This window comes from Scyliorhinus canicula, chromosome 4 (genome assembly GCF_902713615.1).
Source record: "Scyliorhinus canicula chromosome 4, sScyCan1.1, whole genome shotgun sequence".
NCBI lineage: Eukaryota > Metazoa > Chordata > Chondrichthyes > Carcharhiniformes > Scyliorhinidae > Scyliorhinus > Scyliorhinus canicula.
The window spans coordinates 41601125-41622302 of record NC_052149.1 but is presented as its reverse complement, the minus strand read 5'-3'; the positions used below and the strand labels follow the sequence as shown (position 1 = coordinate 41622302).

Here is a 21178-nt window from a genome sequence, read left to right as displayed (position 1 = left end):
CCCTTGAAGCCTGCTATCCGGGCTCCAACGTCCGCAGCCCTCCTCTCCCCTCACCTCCGTCCACTCGCTGACTTTAGCTAGCTAGTGCGGGTGGCTCCCCCGGCCAAGACATATCATCCCCTTCCACCCAGTCCCAGACAAAGAAACAAAACAAACCCAACAATCCAACCCCTACAATTCACTAACATAACATTTATTTTTTAAAAAAGAATTTTTATTCAAATTTTTCAACAACAAATTTTCTCCCAACAGTTAAAGTGTAAACTCCCAAAGTGTAAAACTAAACTGAAACAGAAATCCCCCCCAATACAAAGTAATAAATTAATAACTAATAACAATGCAAGAAAGAAAAAGAAATAGCAAACACACCGTCGCAAAAACAAACCCCCTTAACAAATCCCGACTCCCGCCCTTGCCCCCCCCCCCGGTTGCTGCTGAGACTGACCACCCTCTACCTCTCCGCCAGGAAATCGAGAAAAGGCTGCCACCGCCGGAAGAACCCTTGTACCGACCCCCTCAGGGCAAACTTTATCTTTTCCAGCCTGATGAACCCAGCCATGTCATTGATCCAGGTTTCCGGGCTCGGGACCTTCGCGTCCCTCCACTGTAAGAGAATCCTACGCCGGGCTACTAGGGACGCAAAGGCCAGTGTACCAGCCTCTCTCGCCTCCTGCACTCCCGGCTCCGATGCTACCCCAAAGATCGCGAGCCCCCAGCCCGGCTCCACCCTGGAACCGACCACCTTGGACAAAGTCCCCGCCACCCCCTTCCAAAACCCCTCCAAAGCCGGACATGCCCAGAACATGTGGGTGTGGTTCGCCAGGCCTCCCGAACACCTCCCACACCTGTCTTCCCCCCAAAGCACTAACATAACATTTAACTGTCGCAACACAGAATGCCCATCAACCCATCATTAACTTGAACTCTGTAACATTGCAAAGAGAAGTAAATTACAATACAAATCCGTAAAAAGAGTTATAACATTTATACATATTCCAGCTGCTCAAACACAGTCCACAGTCTCTCTTCCAGTTCCGCTCTTCATGTCTGTCCCAAACCTTCTGCCTTCACGAACGCCTCAGCCACATCCACTGTCTCAATATAAAAGTCTTTGCCGTTATACGTTACCCTCAACTTCGCCGGGTACACCATACCAAATCTCACCCCTTTCTTGTACAACGTCGCCTTCACTCGCCCAAACGCCACTCGTCTTTTTGCCAACTCCACCGTCAAGTCCTGGTAGATCCGCACCGCAGTACCATCCCACAGCGCCATCCCACAGCACCTCACGCTTCTGCTTCGCCCAGCTTAATACCTTCTCCTTCATGCAAAACTTATGGAAGCAGATAATTACTGCCCTTGGCGGCTCGTTCACTTTGGGCTTCGGCCTTAATGACCGATGAGCTTGGTCTAGATCGTACCGGGAGGGGTTCTCACCCTCCCCCATCAGCTCCGCCAACTTCTTAGCAAAGTACTCTGTTGGCCTTGGGCCCTCTGTCCCTTCGGGCAAGCCCACAATTCTCAGATTGTGCCGCCTTGAGCGGTTTTCCAAGTTTTCAAGATTTGCTCGGAGTCCTCTGTTAACCTCCACAACCCTCCGCAGCTCGTCCGCCATCGAGGTGACCTGGTCGCTGTGTCATGACACGGCTTCCTCCACTTCCGTCATCTTCTCGCCCTGCTCTCTCACCTCGGCCGATACCTTTGCCACCGCCACCTCCACCAGGGCGATTGCCTCCTCCACCGATGACTTCAATACGACCGGCGTCTCCTTCCTCAAGGCCTCCATGTACCTCGCAAACTGTTTTTCCACCTCCACCACCATCACCTCGGTCATCTTCTCCACCATAAGTAGTGCGGCCCCGCTTTGCAGTTCGGCTTCCGCCATCCTGTCAACATTTTTATTCGCCTTCTCCTTCAGCGGCGAACCCGCGTTTCCTCCTTTCTTCGACACTGCTTTTTGCATCCTTTAGTGGCTTATTACTTTTTACTTTTTTTCTCTTCTCCTCTCTCCCCCTCCACCCTCCTGTCCTTCATCAATTTGAATTATTAGAACATAGAACATAGAGAAATACAGCGCAGAACAGGCCCTTCGGCCCACGATGTTGTGCCAAACTTTTGACCTAGGTTAATCATAGATCATGGAATTTTGGACACGAAGGGCAATTTATCATGGCCAATCCACCCAACCTGCACATCTTTGGACTGTGGGAGGAAACCGGAGCACCCGGAGGAAACCCACGCACACACGGGGAGGATGTGCAGACTCCACACAGACAGTGGCCCAAGCCGAAATAGAACCTGGGACCCTGGAGCTGTGAAGCAATTGTGCTATCCACAATGCTACCGTGCTGCCCTTAAGAACAAATTAATCTACACTCCATTATTCTACCATAATCCATGTACCTATCCAATAGCCGCTTAAAGGTCCCTAACGTTTCCGACTCAAATACTTCCATGGGCAGTGCATTCCATGCCCCCACTACTCTCTGGGTAAAGAACCTACCTCTGACATACCCCCTATATCTTCCACCATTTACCTTAAATTTATGTCGCTTTGTAATGGTTTGTTCCACCCGGGGAAAAAGTCTCTGACTGTCTACTCCATCTATTCCCCTGATCATCTTATAAACCTCTATCTAGTCGCCCCTCATCATTCTCCGTTCTAATGAGAATAGGCCTAGCACCCTCAACCTTTCCTCGTAAGACCTACTCTCCATTCCAGGCAACATCCTGGTTAATCTCCTTTGCACCTTTTCCAAAGCTTCCACATCCTTCCTAAAATGAGTTCACCAGAACTGCACACAGTACTCCAAATGTGGCCGTACCAATGGTTTTGTACAGCTGCATCATCATCTCACAGCTCTTAAATTCAATCCCTCTGCTAATGAACGCTAGCACAACATAGGCCTTCTTCACAGCTCTATCCACTTGAGTGGCAACTTTCAAAGATCTATGAACATAGACCCCAAGATCTCTCTGCTCCTCTACATTGCCAAGAACCCTGCCGTTAACCCTGTATTCCGCATTCATATTTGTCCTTCCAAAATGGACAACCTCACACTTGTCAGGGTTAAACTCCATCTGCCACTTCTCAGCCCAGCTCTGCATCCTATCTATGTCCCTTTGCAGCCGACAACAACCCTCCTCACTATCCACAACACCACCAACCTTCGTATCATCTGCAAATTTACTGACCCACTCTTCAACTCCCTCATCCAAGTCATTAATGAAAATCACAAACAGCAGAAGACCCAGAACGGATCCCTGCGGTACACCACTGGTAACTGGGCTCCAGGCTGAATATTTGCCATCCACCACCACTTTCTGACTTCTATCGGTTAGCCAGTTCGTTATCCAACAGGCCAAATTTCCCACTATCCCATGCCTCCTTACTTTCTGCATAAGCCTACCATGAGGAACCTTATAAATGCCTTACTAAAATCCATGTACACTACATCCACTGCTTTACCTTCATCCACATGCTTGGTCACCTCCTCAAAGAAGTCAATAAGACTTGTAAGGCAAGACCTACCCCTCACAAACCCGTGCTGACTATCCCTAATCAAGCAGTGTCTTTCCAGATGTTCAGAAATTCTATCCCTCAGTACCCTTTCCATTACTTTGCCTACCACCGAAGTAAGACTAACTGGCCTGTAATTCCCAGGGTTATCCCTATTTCCTTTTTTGAACAGGGGCACAACATTCGCCACTCTCCAATCCCCTGGTACCACCCCTGTTGACAGTGAGGACGAAAAGATCATTGCCAACGGCTCTGCAATTTAATTTCTTGCTTCCCATAGAATCCTTGGATAAATCCCGTCAGGCCCCGGAGACTTGTCTATCCTCAAGTTTTTCAAAACGCCCAACACATCTTCCTTCTTAACAAGTATCTCCTCGAGCTTCCCAGTCTGTTTCACACTGTCCTCTCCAACAATATGGCCCCTCTCGTTTGTAAATACTGAAGAAAAGTACTCGTTCAAGACCTCTCCTATCTCTTCAGACTCAATACACAATCTCCCGCTACTGTCCTTGATCGGACCCACCCTCGCTCTAGTCATTGTCATATTTCTCACATATGGTTAAAAGGCCTTGGGGTTTTCCTTGATCCTACCCGCCAAAGATTTTTCATGCCCTCTCTTAGCTCTCCTAATCCCTTTCTTCAGTTCCCTCCTGGCTATCTTGTATCCCTCAAGCGCCCTGTCTGAACCTTGTTTCCTCAGCCTTACATAAGTCTCCTTCTTCCTCTTAACAAGACATTCAACCTCTCTTGTCAACCATGGTTCCCTCACTCGACCATCTCTTCCCTGCCTGACAGGGACATACATATCAAAGACACGCAGTACATGTTCCTTGAACAAGTTCCACATTTCACTTGTGTCCTTCCCTGACAGCCTATGTTCCCAACTTATGCACTTCAATTCTTGTCTGACAGCATTGTATTTACCCTTCGCCCAATTGCAAACTTGGCCTGTTGCACGCACCTATCCCTCTCCATTACTAAAGTGAAAGTAACAGAATTGTGGTCACTGCCTCCAAAATGCTCCCCCACTAACAAATCTATCACCTGCCCTGGTTCATTACCAAGTACCAAATCCAATATAGCCTCCCCTCTGGTCGAACAATCTACATACTGTGTTAGAAAAGCTTCCTGGACACACTGCACAAACACCACCCCATTCTTTTTTCTTTTTGAAAAAAAAGAAAGAGAAAAAAAAAACCTTCACCAAACTTCCTTAAATCTTCTTTCTTTCTCCTCTGCATTCATCCAGAGCTCTCCTGGGACCAGGCTTCAGCATTCTTTCTTCCACCTACATGGGAGCCATCCGATGTGGGACACCCCACATACATCGTGCCCTGGTCTTGGACCTGCTACCTCGGCCTCCTCGTAGCTCCGCCCCCGCTGCTCTGGCCCCGACGCTGCGCTGGGCCCAGCGCCTCAGCCCCCGCCGCCCGCGCGAGATTCTTCGCCGGCTTTTTAACCGGCCCCCGCTGGTTGCTCGCGACGGACCCAGAGGCCGACGATAGTCGGGAAGGGGGTGCTTTGAAACTCGGGGATTTCCCCGAAATCGCCGCGACTCATGGCGGGAGCTCTTCCTGCTGCCGCCGCCCTGCTCACCCGTGCCATCGGAAGTCGTCAGTGACCACTTTTAGGTTGGCAGGAATTTCCAGCTCTTATTCAAGTGCTCTTAGCACAGTGGTTAGCACTATTGCTTCACAGCTCAAGGGTCCCAAGTTCGATTCCCGGCTTGGGTAACTGTCTGTGTGGAGTCTGCACATTCTCCCTGTGCTTGCGTGGGTTTCCTCCGGGTGCTCCGGTTTCCTCCCACAGTCCCGAAAGATGTACTGTTAGATAATTTGGATATTGAATTCTCCCTCCGTATACCCGAACAGGCGCCGGAGTGTGGCGACTAGGGGCTTTTCATAGTAACTTCATTGCAGTGTTAAAGTAAGCCTACTTGTGACAATAAAGGTTATTATTATTAAGTTGCTATGGCAACATACCCTCTAAATTGGGCGGCACGGTGGTTAGCACTGCTGCTTCAGAGAGCTGGGGACCCAGGTTCAATTCCTACCTTAGGTGACTGTCTATGTGGAGTTTGCACATTCTCCCCGTGTCTGCGTTGGTTTCCTCCGGGTGCTCTGGTTTCCTCCCACAGTCCAAAGATGTGCACGTTAGGTGGATTGGCCATGATCAATATGCGGGGTTACAGGGATAGGGCAGGGGAGTGGGCCTAGGTAGAGTGATCTTTCGGAGTATTGGTGCAGACATGATGGGCCGAATGGCCTCCTTTTGCACTGTGGGGATTCTATGGAAATTGTGCATCCCCCAAATTAGGGAAGGCGGCGGCACGGTGGTTAGCACTGCTGCCTCATAGCGCCAGGGATCCGAGTTCAATTCCAACACTGGGTGACTATCGAGTTTCCACATTCTCCCCATGTCTGGCTGGGTTTCCTCCGGGTGCTCCGGTTTCCTCCCACAGTCCAAAGATGTGCGGGTTAGGTGGATTGGCCATGATAAGTTGCTCCTTAGTGTCTGAAAGGTTAGATGGGGGTTACTGGGATAGGGCGGAAGAGTGGGCCTAGGTAGAGTGATCTTTCGGAGAGTCGGTGCAGACTCGATGGGCTGAATGGCCTCCTCTGCACTGTGGGGATTTTATGTGAATATAACTGAAACTGATACATAATTCACTGCAACCCGAAGAGTATAAAGCCACGACTCGCTACATAATTCAGGATGACCTCCTAGAGTGGGTGAAGGTGATAATCAGGTTAATGGGAAAAGCACGTAAGTATGCAAAATATCTCTTTATCCATTGAAGATTGATAAGAGTACAAATGCAAATGTACTGCTGCAAATACTCCCTCACCTCCCACCCACTTTTGTTTTAGAAACTTCATGCATTCCACTGACCATTAGTGGAAGAAACTAATTTTTTCTACCGCTCAAACAGGCTTTAGTTAATGCCAGAAGGTCCTTTGGCTTCTTCAGATTGATCTCAACCAGTGTTCTTCAAAGTCGGGGGCGTGACCCACGGGTGGGTCGCGTGCGGGTGTCGGGAGGGTCGCGGAGCCGTTGTCCGCGGTGCTCCCGATCGGATAAATCCCCGCGCAGCAGCCGGCTTTTCATAACGCCGGCTACAAGCGGACGCGAACATGTTATAAAACAAATTCGGCCGCATTGCGCATGCACGCACGATGATCGGCGCACATTTGCGCATGCACGCTGATAATCAGGCACGCATGCCCAGTGCGGTCGCTATTTTTTAAACGATTGCAGCTATTTGTTTTACAAGTTCTGTAGTGGTTTTTATTCTTTTTTTCATTTATTTTATTCATTTTACAAGTTCGGGGGGGTTTTACTTGATGAAATTTTACAGGACAAAAAAATGCAGAACTTTGGGCAGATGGAGACTCCATACTTTCCGACACCAGAAGGCTTCACCTTCATCCAACAGGTTCCATTGGAGGAGCGGGTACGAATGCCAAAGGGACCCAAAACCATTTCCTCCATTTTTGTCAGCAGCAAACAAGGGGCGGCATTCTCCCCTACCCGGCGGGACGGGGGGTCCCGGCGTAGGGGAGTGGCGCCAACCACTCCGGGGTCGGGCCTCCCCAAAGGTGCGGTATTCTCCGCACCTTTGGGGGCTAGCCCCACGCCGGAGCGGTTGGCATCACGCCGAGTGGCGCAAAAACCGGCGCCAGCGGCCTTTCAGGCCCGCCGCCCGGCAGCAGGGCTGACCGAAAGGCTTTCGCCGGTTCGCGCATGCGGCGGCGGTGACGCCAGCGGCCAGCTACCGCTGGCGTCACCACCGGCGCATGCGCGCTGTGGGTTTCTCTTCCGCTTCCGCCATGGCGGAGGCCGTGACGGCGGCGGAGGAGAAAGATTGCCCCCAGGGCACTGGCCCGCCCCCTGATTGGGGGGCCCCGATCGCGGGCCTGGCCACCGTGGGGGCACCCCCCCGGGGTCCGATCGCCCCACGCCCCCCCCAGGACCCCGGGGGCCTTGTAGCGCCGCCGATCCCGACGCTACCAGAGGTGGTTCAAACCTTGGCGGCGCGAGAGGCCTCCCAGCGGCGGGACTTCGGCCCATTGCGGGCCGGAGAATCGCCGCAGGGGCCTCGCCGATCGGAGTGGCGAGATTCCTGCCCCCGCCACTTCCTGGGTGGCGGAGAATCTCTGCCACGGCGGGGGCGGGATTTTCGGCGGCCCCAGGCGAGTCGGAGAATTTCGCCCAAGGTAAGACAAAATGGTGGGTTGCGCAGGTCGGCCGGCGTGGGTCGCGAAGGCCGGCCGGGTTGGGTCCCAAGGTTGGCCGGTTGGTAAAAATGGGTCCCCGGAAAAAAAGTTTGAAGAACACGGATCTAAACCACGCTCTGACTCATTACCAAAATATGACAGTAGATGGTGCTGTTGAGTCTTGGCTGCTGCCTTCCAAATTTTGTTTCCTCTCTGGGAGTTGAGAATTCTTGAACAAGTCACGGGCAGTGCAGTTCTGATTTTTAAAAGATATATATTTGAAAGAGCTGCATTAAAAGCAAACAGAATTCAGAAACTACCTACCCAAATTCACTGAGTGAATATTGAACTATACTGGAGTAATTTTGACAGCCTACCCACACCAGGATGGGCAGGACAATGTTGGGGTCGAGGGGAAAATGCACGGTTAAAAGTACCAATACAAACTAAGCCTCAAATGGGCATTTCAGGGCCTCCTCCCACTGGTATTTTGAAATGTGGTGCTCTTTTTTATGATCTGGGTGTGGGAGGGAGGGTCCTCCTGTTTGGACCCATTGTGACCAAACACCACCCCCCCCCCCCCCCCCCCCCCCCTCCTCCCCACAGTACTGCCTGCAGCCCCCCAAGCTCCATGCAGCACCCTCTGCCACCCCCAGCTGGCAGCAAAAACCCCACACACCTTTAATCTGGATCCATGGCTCTCTGGCGTGATGCCCTTCCTGTAGTCCCAGCAGTGGTCACCAACGATTGGCCGACAGCTCTCTTGCAGCATGACCACTTCCCAGACGGATATGGACATCCCACTCTGAGCCAAATAATATCCTGACAGCCAGAGAATCGGCTTGGGACAATCTAGCTCAGTGAAGACTGGCTCACTTCTGACTTTTGACCATGGCCTCTAGGTAAAATCCAGCCCAATGTTTTCCCTAATCAGTATTGTCACCCACTTGCTTCTCCATCTTTTCTGAACACTATGGCCCAGATCTTCTGTGACCCCCAGTAACTCAAAATGACCCAATCTCCAATTATCTCCTCTGACTCCCACCTCGGCTAATGAACTCTCACCGGACGCCCCACTGCCAGCCAAGCCCGAGCTAAAAAGCCCCCACCCTCCAAACCCACTCCCTATGAGCCCCTACCTCGGATATGACTAGCCCCCCCCAACCCAACCTGAATAGCCCCATCGTCTGATTCCCTCGACTATCCATATCTGACCTGACTAGCCCTCGACCTGAAAACCCCTCCTGACCCGACCAACTTCCCACCTATCCATTTATCCAACCGATCCCCCTGCCACCTCACCTACCTGTCACCGTTCCATCTGTCACCCTACCATCCTACCCTCCTGCCATTCTACACACAAGCACCTGCCACCCTATCCACCTCACTCACCTAACCCCCTACCCAGCTGCCATCCTACCCACTTCCCTCACCCACCTATTCACCGATTCACTCATTTTGATTGACAAGGGAGTCAATGGTTATGGGAGACAGGCAGGAAAGTGGAGTTATAGCTACGATCAAAACAACAATGATCTTATTAAATGGCGGAGCAGGCTTTAGGGCCTACTCCTGCTCCTATTTCTTATAACCTGATGATATCTGTCCTCTTGATGTCATTGGTACTGACATGTACTATAACTTCTGGCTCACCCCCTATTCCTGCAGAATATTCTGCACCCTCTCCATGATATCCTTTACCCGGTAAGGAGGTATTATTCCAGGTGAGACTCACGATGATGACTACAGAAAGGCCTGTTTGTCTCCCTAACTATGGAATCTCCAATAACAATTACATTTCTACTCATGGCTGTTCCTCCTGGCGTAGTCTCTTGCCCAGTAGGGCCCTGGTCTGATCTGCACTCCCCCAAGGTGTTGTCTCCCATATGGAGCACCTAGTTGAGAGCAGAACACATCTTACATTCGGATGTAGTTCCTTTTTCTTTCTAATGGCCGCCCATCTATTATCCTGAACTCTTGCTGCCTGGGTGGGGGGGGGGGAATCTCCTGGAATATATGACCCAAGAAACACACCTCCCTGATGCGCTGCATTTATTCCAACTGCTCCTTAAGCCTGGAATTCTGAGCTCGAGCCTAAGTAGTTGTCGCCAATTCCTACTGACTCTGGGGCACACTAAGTGTCCAGGCAGTTCCAACACATCAAAAATAACAGTTTCAGATGTCGATGCGTGATTTTTAAAAAAACTTGAATTCCCTCTTCCACAATCTAGTTAGTATCTTTTTTAAACTATTCATTTTAATTAATGTTCCAGACCTGCTGCTGCTCAGTACTATTAAGTCACTAATTGCTATACTTGCCCCAATTGAAGTTTTTAATTTCCCAGATCCTAATTTAAACAAATGCCCTATTTAGATAAAGTGATACTAACCAACCAATCACGTACCTCCCTTCTTGTGGCATCAGATTGTGCTTTCCTCAACACATTCGATTGGTTTTGAACTTGTTGCTTTTTTTATCCTCCCATCACCCTTGGGTCTGCCCTTTTATCCACCCATCACCCTTGGGTCTGCCCTTTTATCCTCCCATCACCGTCGGGCCTGTCCTTTTATCTCCCATCAACCTTGGGCCTGCCCTTTTATCCTCCCATCACTCCCGGGTCTGCCCTTTTATCCATCCATCTCTCTCGGCCCTGCCCTTTTATCCTCCCATCACCCTCGGATCTGGCCTTTTATCCTCCCATCGCCCTCGGGCCTGCCCTTTTATCCTCCCATCACCCTCGGGTCTGCCCTTTTATCCATCCATCTCTCTCGGCCCTGCCCTTTTATCCTCCCATCACCCTCGGGTCTGGCCTTTTATCCTCCCATCACCCTCGGGTCTGCCCTTTTATCCTCCCATCACCCTCGGGTCTGCCCTTTTATCCATCCATCACTCTCGGGTCTGCCCTTTTATCCTCCCATCACCCTCGGGTCTGCCCTTTTATCCACCCATCACCCTCGGGTCTGCCCTTTTATCCTCCCATCACCCTCGGGTCTGCCCTTTTATCCTCCCATCACCCTCGGGTCTGGCCTTTTATCCATCCATCACTCTCGGGTCTGCCCTTTTATCCTCCCATCACCCTCGGGCCTGCCCTTTTATCCTCCCATCACCCTCAGTCCTGCCCTTTTATCCTCCCATCACTCTCGGGCCTGCCCTTATATCCCCCCATCACCCTCGGGCCTGCCCTTTTATCCTCCCATCACCCTCGGGCCTGCCCTTTTATCCTCCCATCACCCTCGAGTCTGCCCTTTTATCCATCCATGACCCTCGGTCCTGCCCTTTGATCCTCCCATTACCCTCGAGTCTGCCCTTTTATCCATCCATGATCCTTGGGTCTGCCTTTTATCCTCCCATTACCCTCGGGTCTGCCCTTTTATCCTCCCATTACCCTCGTGCTTGCTCTTTTATCCATCCATGATCCTTGGGTCTGCCCTTTAATCCTCCCATCACCCTCGTGTCTGCCCTTTTATCCTCCCATCACCCTTGTGTCTGCCCTTTTATCCTCCCATCACCCTCGGCCCTGTCCTTTTATCCTCCCATCACCGTCGTGTCTGCCCTTTATCCTCCCATCACCCTCGTGTCTGCCCTTTATCCTCCCATCACCCTCGGGCCTGCTCTTTTATCCGCCCATCATCCTCGGGTCTGCCCTTTTATCCATCCATCACTCTCGGGCCTGCCCTTTTATGCCCCAAATCACCCTCGGGCCTGCCCTATAATCCTCCCATTACCCTTGGGCTGGCCTTTTATCCTCCCATCACCTTCGGGTCTGCCCTTTTATCCTCCCATTACCCTCGGGTCTGCCCTTTTATCCATCCATCACCCTTGGGTCTGCCCTTTAATCCTCCCATTACCCCGGGCTGGCCTTTTATCCACCCATCACTCTTGGGTGTGCCCTTTTATCCTCCCATCACCCTTGGGGTTGCTCTTTTATCCATCCATGACCCTCAGTCCTGCCCTTTTATCCTCCAATCATCCTCGGGCCTGCCCTTTTAACCTCCCATCACCCTCTTGTCTGCCCTTTTATCCTCCCATCACCGTCGGCCTGCCCTTTTATCCTCCCATCACCCTCGGGCCTTCCCTTTTATCCTCCCATCACCCTCGGGCCTTCCCTTTTATCCTCCCATCATCCTCGGGCCTGGCCTTTTATCCATCCATAACCCTCGGGCCTGGCCTTTTATCCTCCCATCACCGTCGGGCCTGCCCTTTTATCCTCCCATCACCATCGGGCTTGCTCTGTTTAGGCTCCCATCATTCTTGTTCACACTCTGTTATCTTCCTGCTGTTCTCACTGTGCTCTCACGCTGAGGCTTTTTTTTACCCACCTCTCCATCTGCCCGATCCGTTGTGCTCTCCTTCTCGCACCCCCCTCCTGTTGGATTTGGTCAATGCCTGACACTCGTGTTGCACAGTTTTTGCTCGTCAGCTTGGAGGTGATCCAGGTCTTGCTGCTTATCAGCACGGACTGCCTCAGTATCTGAGAGTGGCAAATGCCCCTGAGCCCTGCGCAATCATCAACGATCAGGTGACTCTATATAGATGCAACTTCTTTCATTCTCCCCACATCGTGCCACCGTTTATTAAAGAGGCATGTCAGCTTACAAAGAAATATTACTCTATGACCTCTGGTTAAAATGTTTAAAGTAGAGAAACAAACTTATCAGAATGGAATGGGCAATTCAAGATGGGCTAATACTCCTGAGTTACTCAAGGCTGTCCATCACTCGCTCCCTGATTGAATCCCTAAAAGCAAGACTGAGAGACAGTATTACATTAAGTTATAGATTTTCCAGATGGTAAAATTATGTTCTTGTGATGCCATAAGTATCTTGTTTTTCACATCCAGCAAAGTGAGAGTGCTGGTACAGCAGAGTGCATTAGTGTCAGCCTGGAAGATAAGCACCAGCATTGTCCATCTGAAATCTCATTACTAAATACTAATTTCAGGAAATGGCTTCACATCTCATTAGCCTCTCCAGACTCCTGGAGACCTTTGCTCGGCATCTGAAGCTGCCATACATGGTCTGTCTTTTTGATTTTCCCCGTAGATAACAAAATGATGTTCGGTCCAATGACATCTACATTTGTTTTTGGCCTACAAAGATTAGAAGAGTTCCTTGCAATCATTGGTACTGCGCAGAGATGCGTGTCAACTTCAGAAGATGCAGCAGGAATTACAAACTCAGCTTGGTGCCCAAAATGAGACCACATGCAGGTTATGCCATTGTCTTGATCACTGGTATTTGAATTAAGAGAGGTGTATGAAAAAAAATTTGACACCACTTAGATATGAAGCTCTTGAGGACAATCATTTATTTTCTTCCACATTACACAACTGTATACTTCCTTGAGCATTCGAACACACACCACCCAATAGTGTAGCAAATACTGGGTGATCTATCTTGGTTATATTGGGCACCATTTTCCCATGAGGTAACAAATTCCCCGAGTGAGCGCATTTAGCCGCGTGTTTCCCGGCGCTCGAGTGCCGAGAAACACATGGCTATTCAAGTCGACTCACTTTGAATAAGGGGCCGAAACGGGCAATGTGCGGCCTCGGCTGTACACAGCCCCATTTTCTTTTTACAATGGGGAGGTCCGTTTGCACCCCCAACACCCACGCCGAGCAACCCGCACGCACAAAATGCCAGCATGGCACCACCAACCTGCCAGCTGGCAGTGCCACCTGGGCACCTTGGCAGTGCCAGGCTGGCACACAGGTGGCACTGCCAGGACACCAGACTGGCATTGCCAGGGTACCCAGCAGTGCCAGGGAACCACCCTGCCCAAAGGGCATGCAGCTGAGGACCTCTGATCCCTTGGAAACCCCCATGAGTGCCATTCCGTGTGGTCCCCGTTTGTGAGGACCAGTACCAAACTGCGCTCACCTGAGGTCCCAGAGGTGAAGGGATTAAATCCCAAAGCTTTAGGTGCACCCAGGAATCTGCACACTAGAGTAAGGCTACAGCTTGTGATGCTGGAGGCTCCAACTTTCTTTCCATAATAGGGTTCACCAGGAATCTCTCGTGCTCTTACCGCCTGCTTTTGGCATGTATTGGAAGGATGCACAGGTTGATATTCAACCTGAGAATATCCAATCTGTTTGACTGGCCGTCCTTCCTTGGCCATCAGTTCCTGGGGTGGGACTCAAACCCCAAGCTTCTGGCTCAGATCAGGGACGCTACCCACTGCACGCCACCCCCACCTTAACACTAATAGTATATCTCGGTTTCCCACTTCCAATAGTCTCATAACCAACAATCCAATTCCGACACCGGTTTTAAACTGGGGCTAAGGTTTGTTAATGCACAGATTTGCAGGACTGATTACTGTAAGTAGTAAAAAAAAAGAAGACCTGCCAGATATTTACAGGGAGATATAAAATGTAGACAGTAAAATGACTTTTCCGGTAAGGAAGCTGTTAAATATTTTTCAATGCATCATGTTTTCTGAAATCCAGTTTGATCTCTCGATCAAAATGCAATTCACTCCACCCAACCCCATATTTGAATTATTTCCTCTCCTCTACAGGGCCCACCCCAGGGCAGGCACTAATCTCTATAAGAAAGAACTGGCAGGCCGTCCTCCTTTGCATCTGCTTATCTTAAACTACAACCCAGTGTGCTGGTGTGTCTATTAGTGGCCTGAGGAAAGGTGTGTTCATCACATTCTGGCCCCTCTTTCTTCTCTTCTTGTAGGGAAGCAGCCTTTCTCCATTGTGTGCCAGCTCTGACAAACGTGAACAAAAATGCCAGGCTCTGTTCTCGTCGTCGGCTTTTTCACTCCCTCCATTCCTTCCTCCTGACCCTCATTGGCAGACCAAAATGCTGACACCATCAGACTAACTGCATCAGGTTGTGGAGTCTTAATGTGAACAGACACATCTTTCTGTGCCAACCTTACCTCTGGGGGTTGGGCTCGTTGTGCTTATCTCGTTCATGCTTTATCATTCGGTATTTTCCAATCTTCGAGTCCGGTCGCGAGACTTTCATACCTTTCAGTGTTATTCTGAAGAAAAATGAAAGATTTTTAAAAAAGTGTCACAGCAAAGCTAATAGAGGAGTTCCTCAGCAGTAAATTATAATCATAGTGTAAACTGCCTAAAAAACGTCCTGGTTCAATTATTCACACTAATGAGGCCGGAATCATTAATTCTTTAGTGCAGCTGTAAGAACACGGTGGTACTATGTATGTATTCACACTGGCTATCGTCATGTTTAAAACTGTTCAAACTTCAAAAATCACCAATATATGTTGTAGAGATAGGTTATAGATTGATATACTGTAATCTTGGCATTCAGGGGATAATTAGAATTATTTACATATTATTATGAACTCCTTGAAAAGCTTCCTGTTATCACTCCCAGCATTTATTTTACCGCAAATATCTTCAATAGACTGGGTAAAGAGAGAGATGTGAGATGCTCAGAAAGAGCCGATTGGGGGGAGGGGGAGGGAGGGGAGGGGAATGTCAGAAACACAACGAGGACAATGACTGGGGATGTCAGAAGCACAGGGAGGGTAGAGGCTGCAAGTCACAGGCGCAATGAGGGCAGAGACAGGTTGTCAGAGGCACAGAAGAGGGCAGAGGCTGGAAGTCGCAAGCGCAGTGAGGCCAGACATGATTGACAGAGGCACAGGGAGGGCAGAGTCAAGGGATGTCGAGAGCAAGGAAAATTTATATATGGCAAATGGAAAATACGCAAGTACAAAGCAATTTTCTGCTGGTGAGATTTCTATTACTTTTCGTTCCATATAGAAATCATTTAAGTGTTCAATACATCTTTTGAATCATTCACAGTTGAACGTCATTTATGTATTACACCATGCAGACTTTCTTCTGAAACAGATTTGGAAATCTTTGAAGCTAGCGTCATTGGAAGGACCTTTATCCTGTAATATTAAAAGGATCATCCTCCTAGAGTTGAAGAGATACGGGGTATATATTCCCTTCAGTCACCATGAAGCATGCATTTTTCTGAATACTTCACTGATTGCTATGGTTCAACATCTCCAACCTATTAATGTCCCTGGGCTCCAGTAAATACACTGTAAAATTTGAAGTAAATGCCTCCATTGTCTAATCTCACTTTGTATCCTAACACACACCCTCTACTCCTACAAATCCGGACAACTCTTCATTCCAAACTCTCACTATGTGGCTACACAGGTTCAGCATGACCTTTGGGAATGGAATTCCAATAATTGGCAATCTATTTGCTTTACAGATTGCTGCCGCACCATTTGGTTATGTTAACTGCATCAATAAAATTAGGCCCCTTCCAACATCGAAGGCAGTGACAGTCATTATTGCCTTTAGGGAAAAGCAGCCCTGCAATATCAGTGCAGCATAAGGGTGTCTAGATTGCATTCAAGTGCAGATAGCTGACGTCCCTTTGTGAGTCAAGAGGCCAGAAAAACTCAGCAGGTCTGCCAGCATCTATTAAGAGAGAAACAGAGGTAACATATCGAGTCATTTGACTCTTCATCAGAACTGAAGGGAGGGAGAATGTATTAGAGCTGTAGAAACTGCACAAAAAAGTAACAACTTTAAGAGCAGAAGGCAGAAGGGTGCGACTCTCCGTTGGCCGACGCCGAAATCGGGAACTGGGCCCATCCACAAAATGAACTCTTTCCAATCAGTTACCTCAGTGCCAGGGACTGTTCTTTTGGTTGTCCAGTGGTGGCCAGCTGCAGCTTGATATCCCAGTGCCACCCACTGGCCACCTACCGTTTCCTATTAGGTTTTTAAGGATGAGGGGAGAAGGTAGTCAGATGCAGATTTAACATTCCCCAGGCCTCACCCTGCAGAGAACAGTTTACTTTCCACCTTCATCATTGTCCCCAAGACTCTCATCTCCAGCCAAAATCGAGACTGATGCCTCTCGTGTTTCAGCTTGTCTACATATAAATTATGCACTCATCTAACATGCCTGACAATAAAACTTATTTGTTGCCCTGATTTCCACTCAATTTAGCGCGTCCTATGATCGGACTGAAGTACTTCGAGAGTTTGGTCATGAGGTACATCAACTCCATACTCCCAGCATGCCTAGACCCACTGCAATTCGCATACCGCCACAACCAGTCCAAAGCAGACGCCATCTCCCTGGCCCTACACTCAGTCCTGGAGTATCTCGACAACAAGGACTCCTACATCAGACTCCTCTTCATTGGCTAAAACTCCACTTCCAACACCATAATCCCAGCCAAGATCATAGTAAGGCACCAAAACCTACGACTTGGCTCCTTCCTCTGCAACTGGATCCTCGACTTCCTCCTGACCCATAGTCCACAACCAGTAAGGATAAACAACAACACCTCCTCTACTATAGTCTTCACTATTGAGGCCGCGCTAGGCTGCGTACTTAGCCTCCTACTTTACTCCCTATACACACATGACTACCTGGCACAATTTGGCTCCAACTCCATCTACAAGTTTTCTGATGACACGGCCTCAGTGGGTCGGATCTCGAACAATGAGTCAGAATACAGGAGGGAGATAGAGAATCTAATGGAGTGGTGTAACAACAACAATCTCTCCCTCAATGTCAGAAAAACTAAAAGAGCTGGTCATTGACTTCAGGAAGCAAAGTATCATACATACCACTGTCAGCATCAACAGGGCCGAGGTGGAGATGGTTGACAGCTTCAAATTCCTAGGTGTGCACATCACCAACAATCTGCTCTGGTCCACCCACTTTGACGTTATGACCAAGAAAGTACAACAGCTCCTATGCTTCCTCAGGAAACGAAGGAAATTCGGCATGTCCACACTGACTCTTACCAATTTTTAGAGATGCACCATAGAAAACATCCTATCTAGCTCCATCACAGCCTGGTGTGGCAGCTCTTCGGGTCAAGATCGTGAGAAACTACAGAGAGTCATGAACACCGCCCAGTCCATCACACAAACCCGCCTCCTATCCATTGACTCTATCTACACCTCCCACTGCCTTGGGAAAGCGGGCAGCATAATACAAGACCCCTCCCACCCAGCTTATTCAACTCTTCCAACTTCTTCTATCAGGCAGGAGATGCAAAAGTCTGAGAACACACACTAACAGATTCAAAAACAGCTTCTTCCCCGCTGTTACCAGACTCCTAAACGACCCTCTTCTGGACTGATCTGATCTCTTCTCTACTGAGTACTACACTCCTGTATGCTTCACCCGATGCTTGTGTCTATGCATTTACATTGTGTATTTTATGTATGTCCTATGTATTTTATTTTCATGTACGAATGATCTGTCTGAGCTGCACGCAGAACAATACTTCACTGTACCTCGGTACACGTGACAATAAATAAATCCAATCCAATTTTCTGTCTTATTCCCCTTTCTCTCCTGCATTCCCTCTCCCCACCGACCATTTAGTTCCTTTGCAAATCTAAATCCTATCACTTTGCAGCACAGCAACAATAGATACTTCACTGCACCCCAGCTATGCAATCATACTCTTTGCAAGTGGGAACAACTAACCTGCATTTTTTTTGATAAGTTAGTTCTCTAAAAAAATTAAGAATAAGTTAGGAATGCCAATGTCACATGTATGGGGAAAAAATAACAGTGAGAACGACTGTAAAAGGTCTTACTCCTCATTAGGTCTCCCTTCCATTGACCAGTTCCAAGGTTTCTATCAAACTAATCACCACTTCTGAGCATTTCTATATTAAAGCATAGAAGGTCATGGAACGTCAGATTGCTCCTGAGTCGATGCTAGTTCTTCAACTGGGGCTATCTACGTGAATCTTGTTATCCACATTGTTTCGTCATCCATTTGAAACCCAGTTCTTTTCTACATGCTGCTAAGTCTGTGCCTTGAATAGCCCCCTTGTGGTAATAAAGCATTTTGTGTTCAACCTCTCGGAAAATGAGGAGCAGCAACAATCAAGGGGTCCCAGGTTTGTGAAGCAGTTTAGGTAACACATGATATCCATCTGTTACCACCTTCATGGCAGAGAACAAAGTCAAAGATGCTACTAGCTGCTGCATTTGAGTAATGTGCAGGGCCTACAGAGGCTTGAAATGAAGCTGCAACTGAGTCTTGACATGTGGAGCAAGTGGGCCTACTTTCCACTTCAATCCATTGGCACCGCTCCTGCATTCTGGGAGCAAAAGACAACTTTAGACAACCAACAGCCTTTTTCTTGGCACATGTGTACTAACTCATTCATTGAACAAAGGTCATCTTTATTCCATTATGCAGTGGATATGCAGAATGTAGCAGAAATGACGTAACATTCACAGAATGAATATCAACTCCAACATTCAATCTAAATGCTGATATATAAAGCTTCGTCCTTATGTGTGCCAGCAGCCATTTACTGCTTATTCACCTCAGCAAAACTGTTAACAGGAAGATAGATGGCTGTAGCTTTTGCTGAAGAGGATCACGAAGTTGCCTGTTGTTGGGAAAATGCTTTGGACTCTCTCTGTAAGAGTTGCCCCTTACTGGCACTGTACCTCGTCATAATATTGTAGGTGTCACAGGAGTAGGTGCACACAAATGCTCTTTAATACTCTTTACAGTATTCTACACACAACAGACTCTTCTCTTAACTCTCGTGTGTGCAGTTCTTTCAGAAGGTTGTAAAGACATGGTACAGGGTGCAGAAAAGATGTACAAGAATGTTTCCTGGGATGAGGGACTTGAATTATGTTGACAGATTAGAGAAGATGGGATTGTCCTCCTTGGGGAAAAGAAGGTTGAGAGGAGATTTGATAAGGATGTTCAAAACTGTGAAGGGTCCAGTCAGCATAGTTAGAGAAAACAACTCCACCAATACCAATCTGAATCAGCAATGGATGACATTCTGTGGCATTACAGTTGCTGAATCCTCCACTGTCAACATCCCGAGGGTTACCATGGCCCAGAAACTGAACTGGACTAAACATAGACAGACTGTGGTAACAAGAGCAGGTCAGAGGTGAGGAATCCTGTGGCGAGTAACTCACCTCCCGACTCCCCAAAGTCTGTCCACCGTCAACAAGACACAAGTCAGGGGTGATGGAATACTCTCTTCACTTGCCTGATGAGTGCAGCTCAGGAATCTCGATACCATCCAGGACAATGCTGCCCACTTGATTGGCACCCCATTCGCAAACACCACTGATGCAGCAGTGTGTACCATCTGCAGGAATTCACCAAGGCTCCTTTGACAGCACCATTCAAACACATGACCACTACCATCTAGACGGATAAGGGCAGCAGATATCTAGCAACACCACCACCTGGAGGTTGCCCTCCAATCCACTCACCATCCTGACTTCGAAATATATCGCCGTTCCTTCACTGCCACTGAGTCAAAATCCTATATCCCCCTCCCTTATTGCACTGTATGTGTACGTACACCGCATGGACTGCAGTGGTTCAAGAAGGCAGCTTTTCTTCTTTTTAATTTTTTTCAATTAAGGGGCAATTTAGTGTGGCCAATCCACCTACCCTGCACATCTTTGGGTTGTGGGGGTGACATCCGCGCAAACATGGGAGAATGTGCAAACTCCACATGGGCAGTGACCCAGAGCCGGGATCAAACCTGAGTCCTCTGTGCCGTTTGGCAGCAGTCCTAAGCATTGTGCCACCGTGCCATCCTACCACCAGCTTTTCAAGATCAATTAGGAATGGGGAATAAATACCGGCCTTGCCACTCACACCCACAGCCCATGAATAAATAAAAAATAATTGCTGCAAATGGCAGAGACAAGATAGCAACGTTCCCCATATGAAGCTCCTCGTCATACATCCATGCTTTAGTAAATGGCAGAATACAATGTGAAGGATTAACCTTTACATTATCTTGTTTGCCTTCAGGAAAAGAAGAACTTATGTGCAGACATATCCACCATAGCAAGTGAACAAATTGAGCTGAAAGCAGCCACCACTGAAATATCCACAGCACAGGATTCTGCCATTTCCCTTCATTTATTTCGAAGATTACTTCCTGCTGTAATGAAACATTCCCCTGATGACTGAGTAGTCAAGCAATGTGCCCAGAATTGCTCTTGATGACAGCATAAGGACTTGCCTCCAATTTTCCACCACTTCCTGAATTATTTTTAAATGAACTATTTTTTATGTTTCTGTCTATTTTTGATGCTATATTTTCAAGTCTTTCAGTTGCGTCCGCTATCTACAATGGTATTTGTGGTAATGGCAGAAATGAAAATACTGTACATCAAGCACAAAACCTATTTACCGAAGTGTCTCGAGAGACATTTTAAAAATAAATGTAGTGTACCCAATTCATTTTTTTTCCAATTAAGGAGCAATTTAGCATGGCCAATCCATCTAGACTGCACATCTTTGGGTTGTGGAGGCGATACCCACGCAAACACGGGGAGAATGTGCAAACTCCACATGGACTGTGACCCAGAGCCGGGATCGAACCTGGGACCTCGGCGCCATGAGACAGCAGTGCTAATCACTGCGCCACCATGCTGCTTG

At 48.5% G+C, this 21178-nt stretch overlaps 1 protein-coding gene across 4 annotated transcripts in view; it reads right to left on the bottom strand.

Moving 5' to 3' along the window:
* b4galt2 (UDP-Gal:betaGlcNAc beta 1,4- galactosyltransferase, polypeptide 2) overlaps positions 1-21178 on the bottom strand; it is a 495634-nt gene that overhangs the window by 24751 nt on the left and 449705 nt on the right. For all 4 annotated transcript variants that reach the window (XM_038794105.1, XM_038794103.1, XM_038794106.1 and 1 more), the window contains one exon: positions 14636-14740. In XM_038794105.1, the coding sequence (XP_038650033.1) occupies positions 14636-14740 (105 nt within the window). The remainder of the gene's footprint in view (positions 1-14635; positions 14741-21178) is intronic.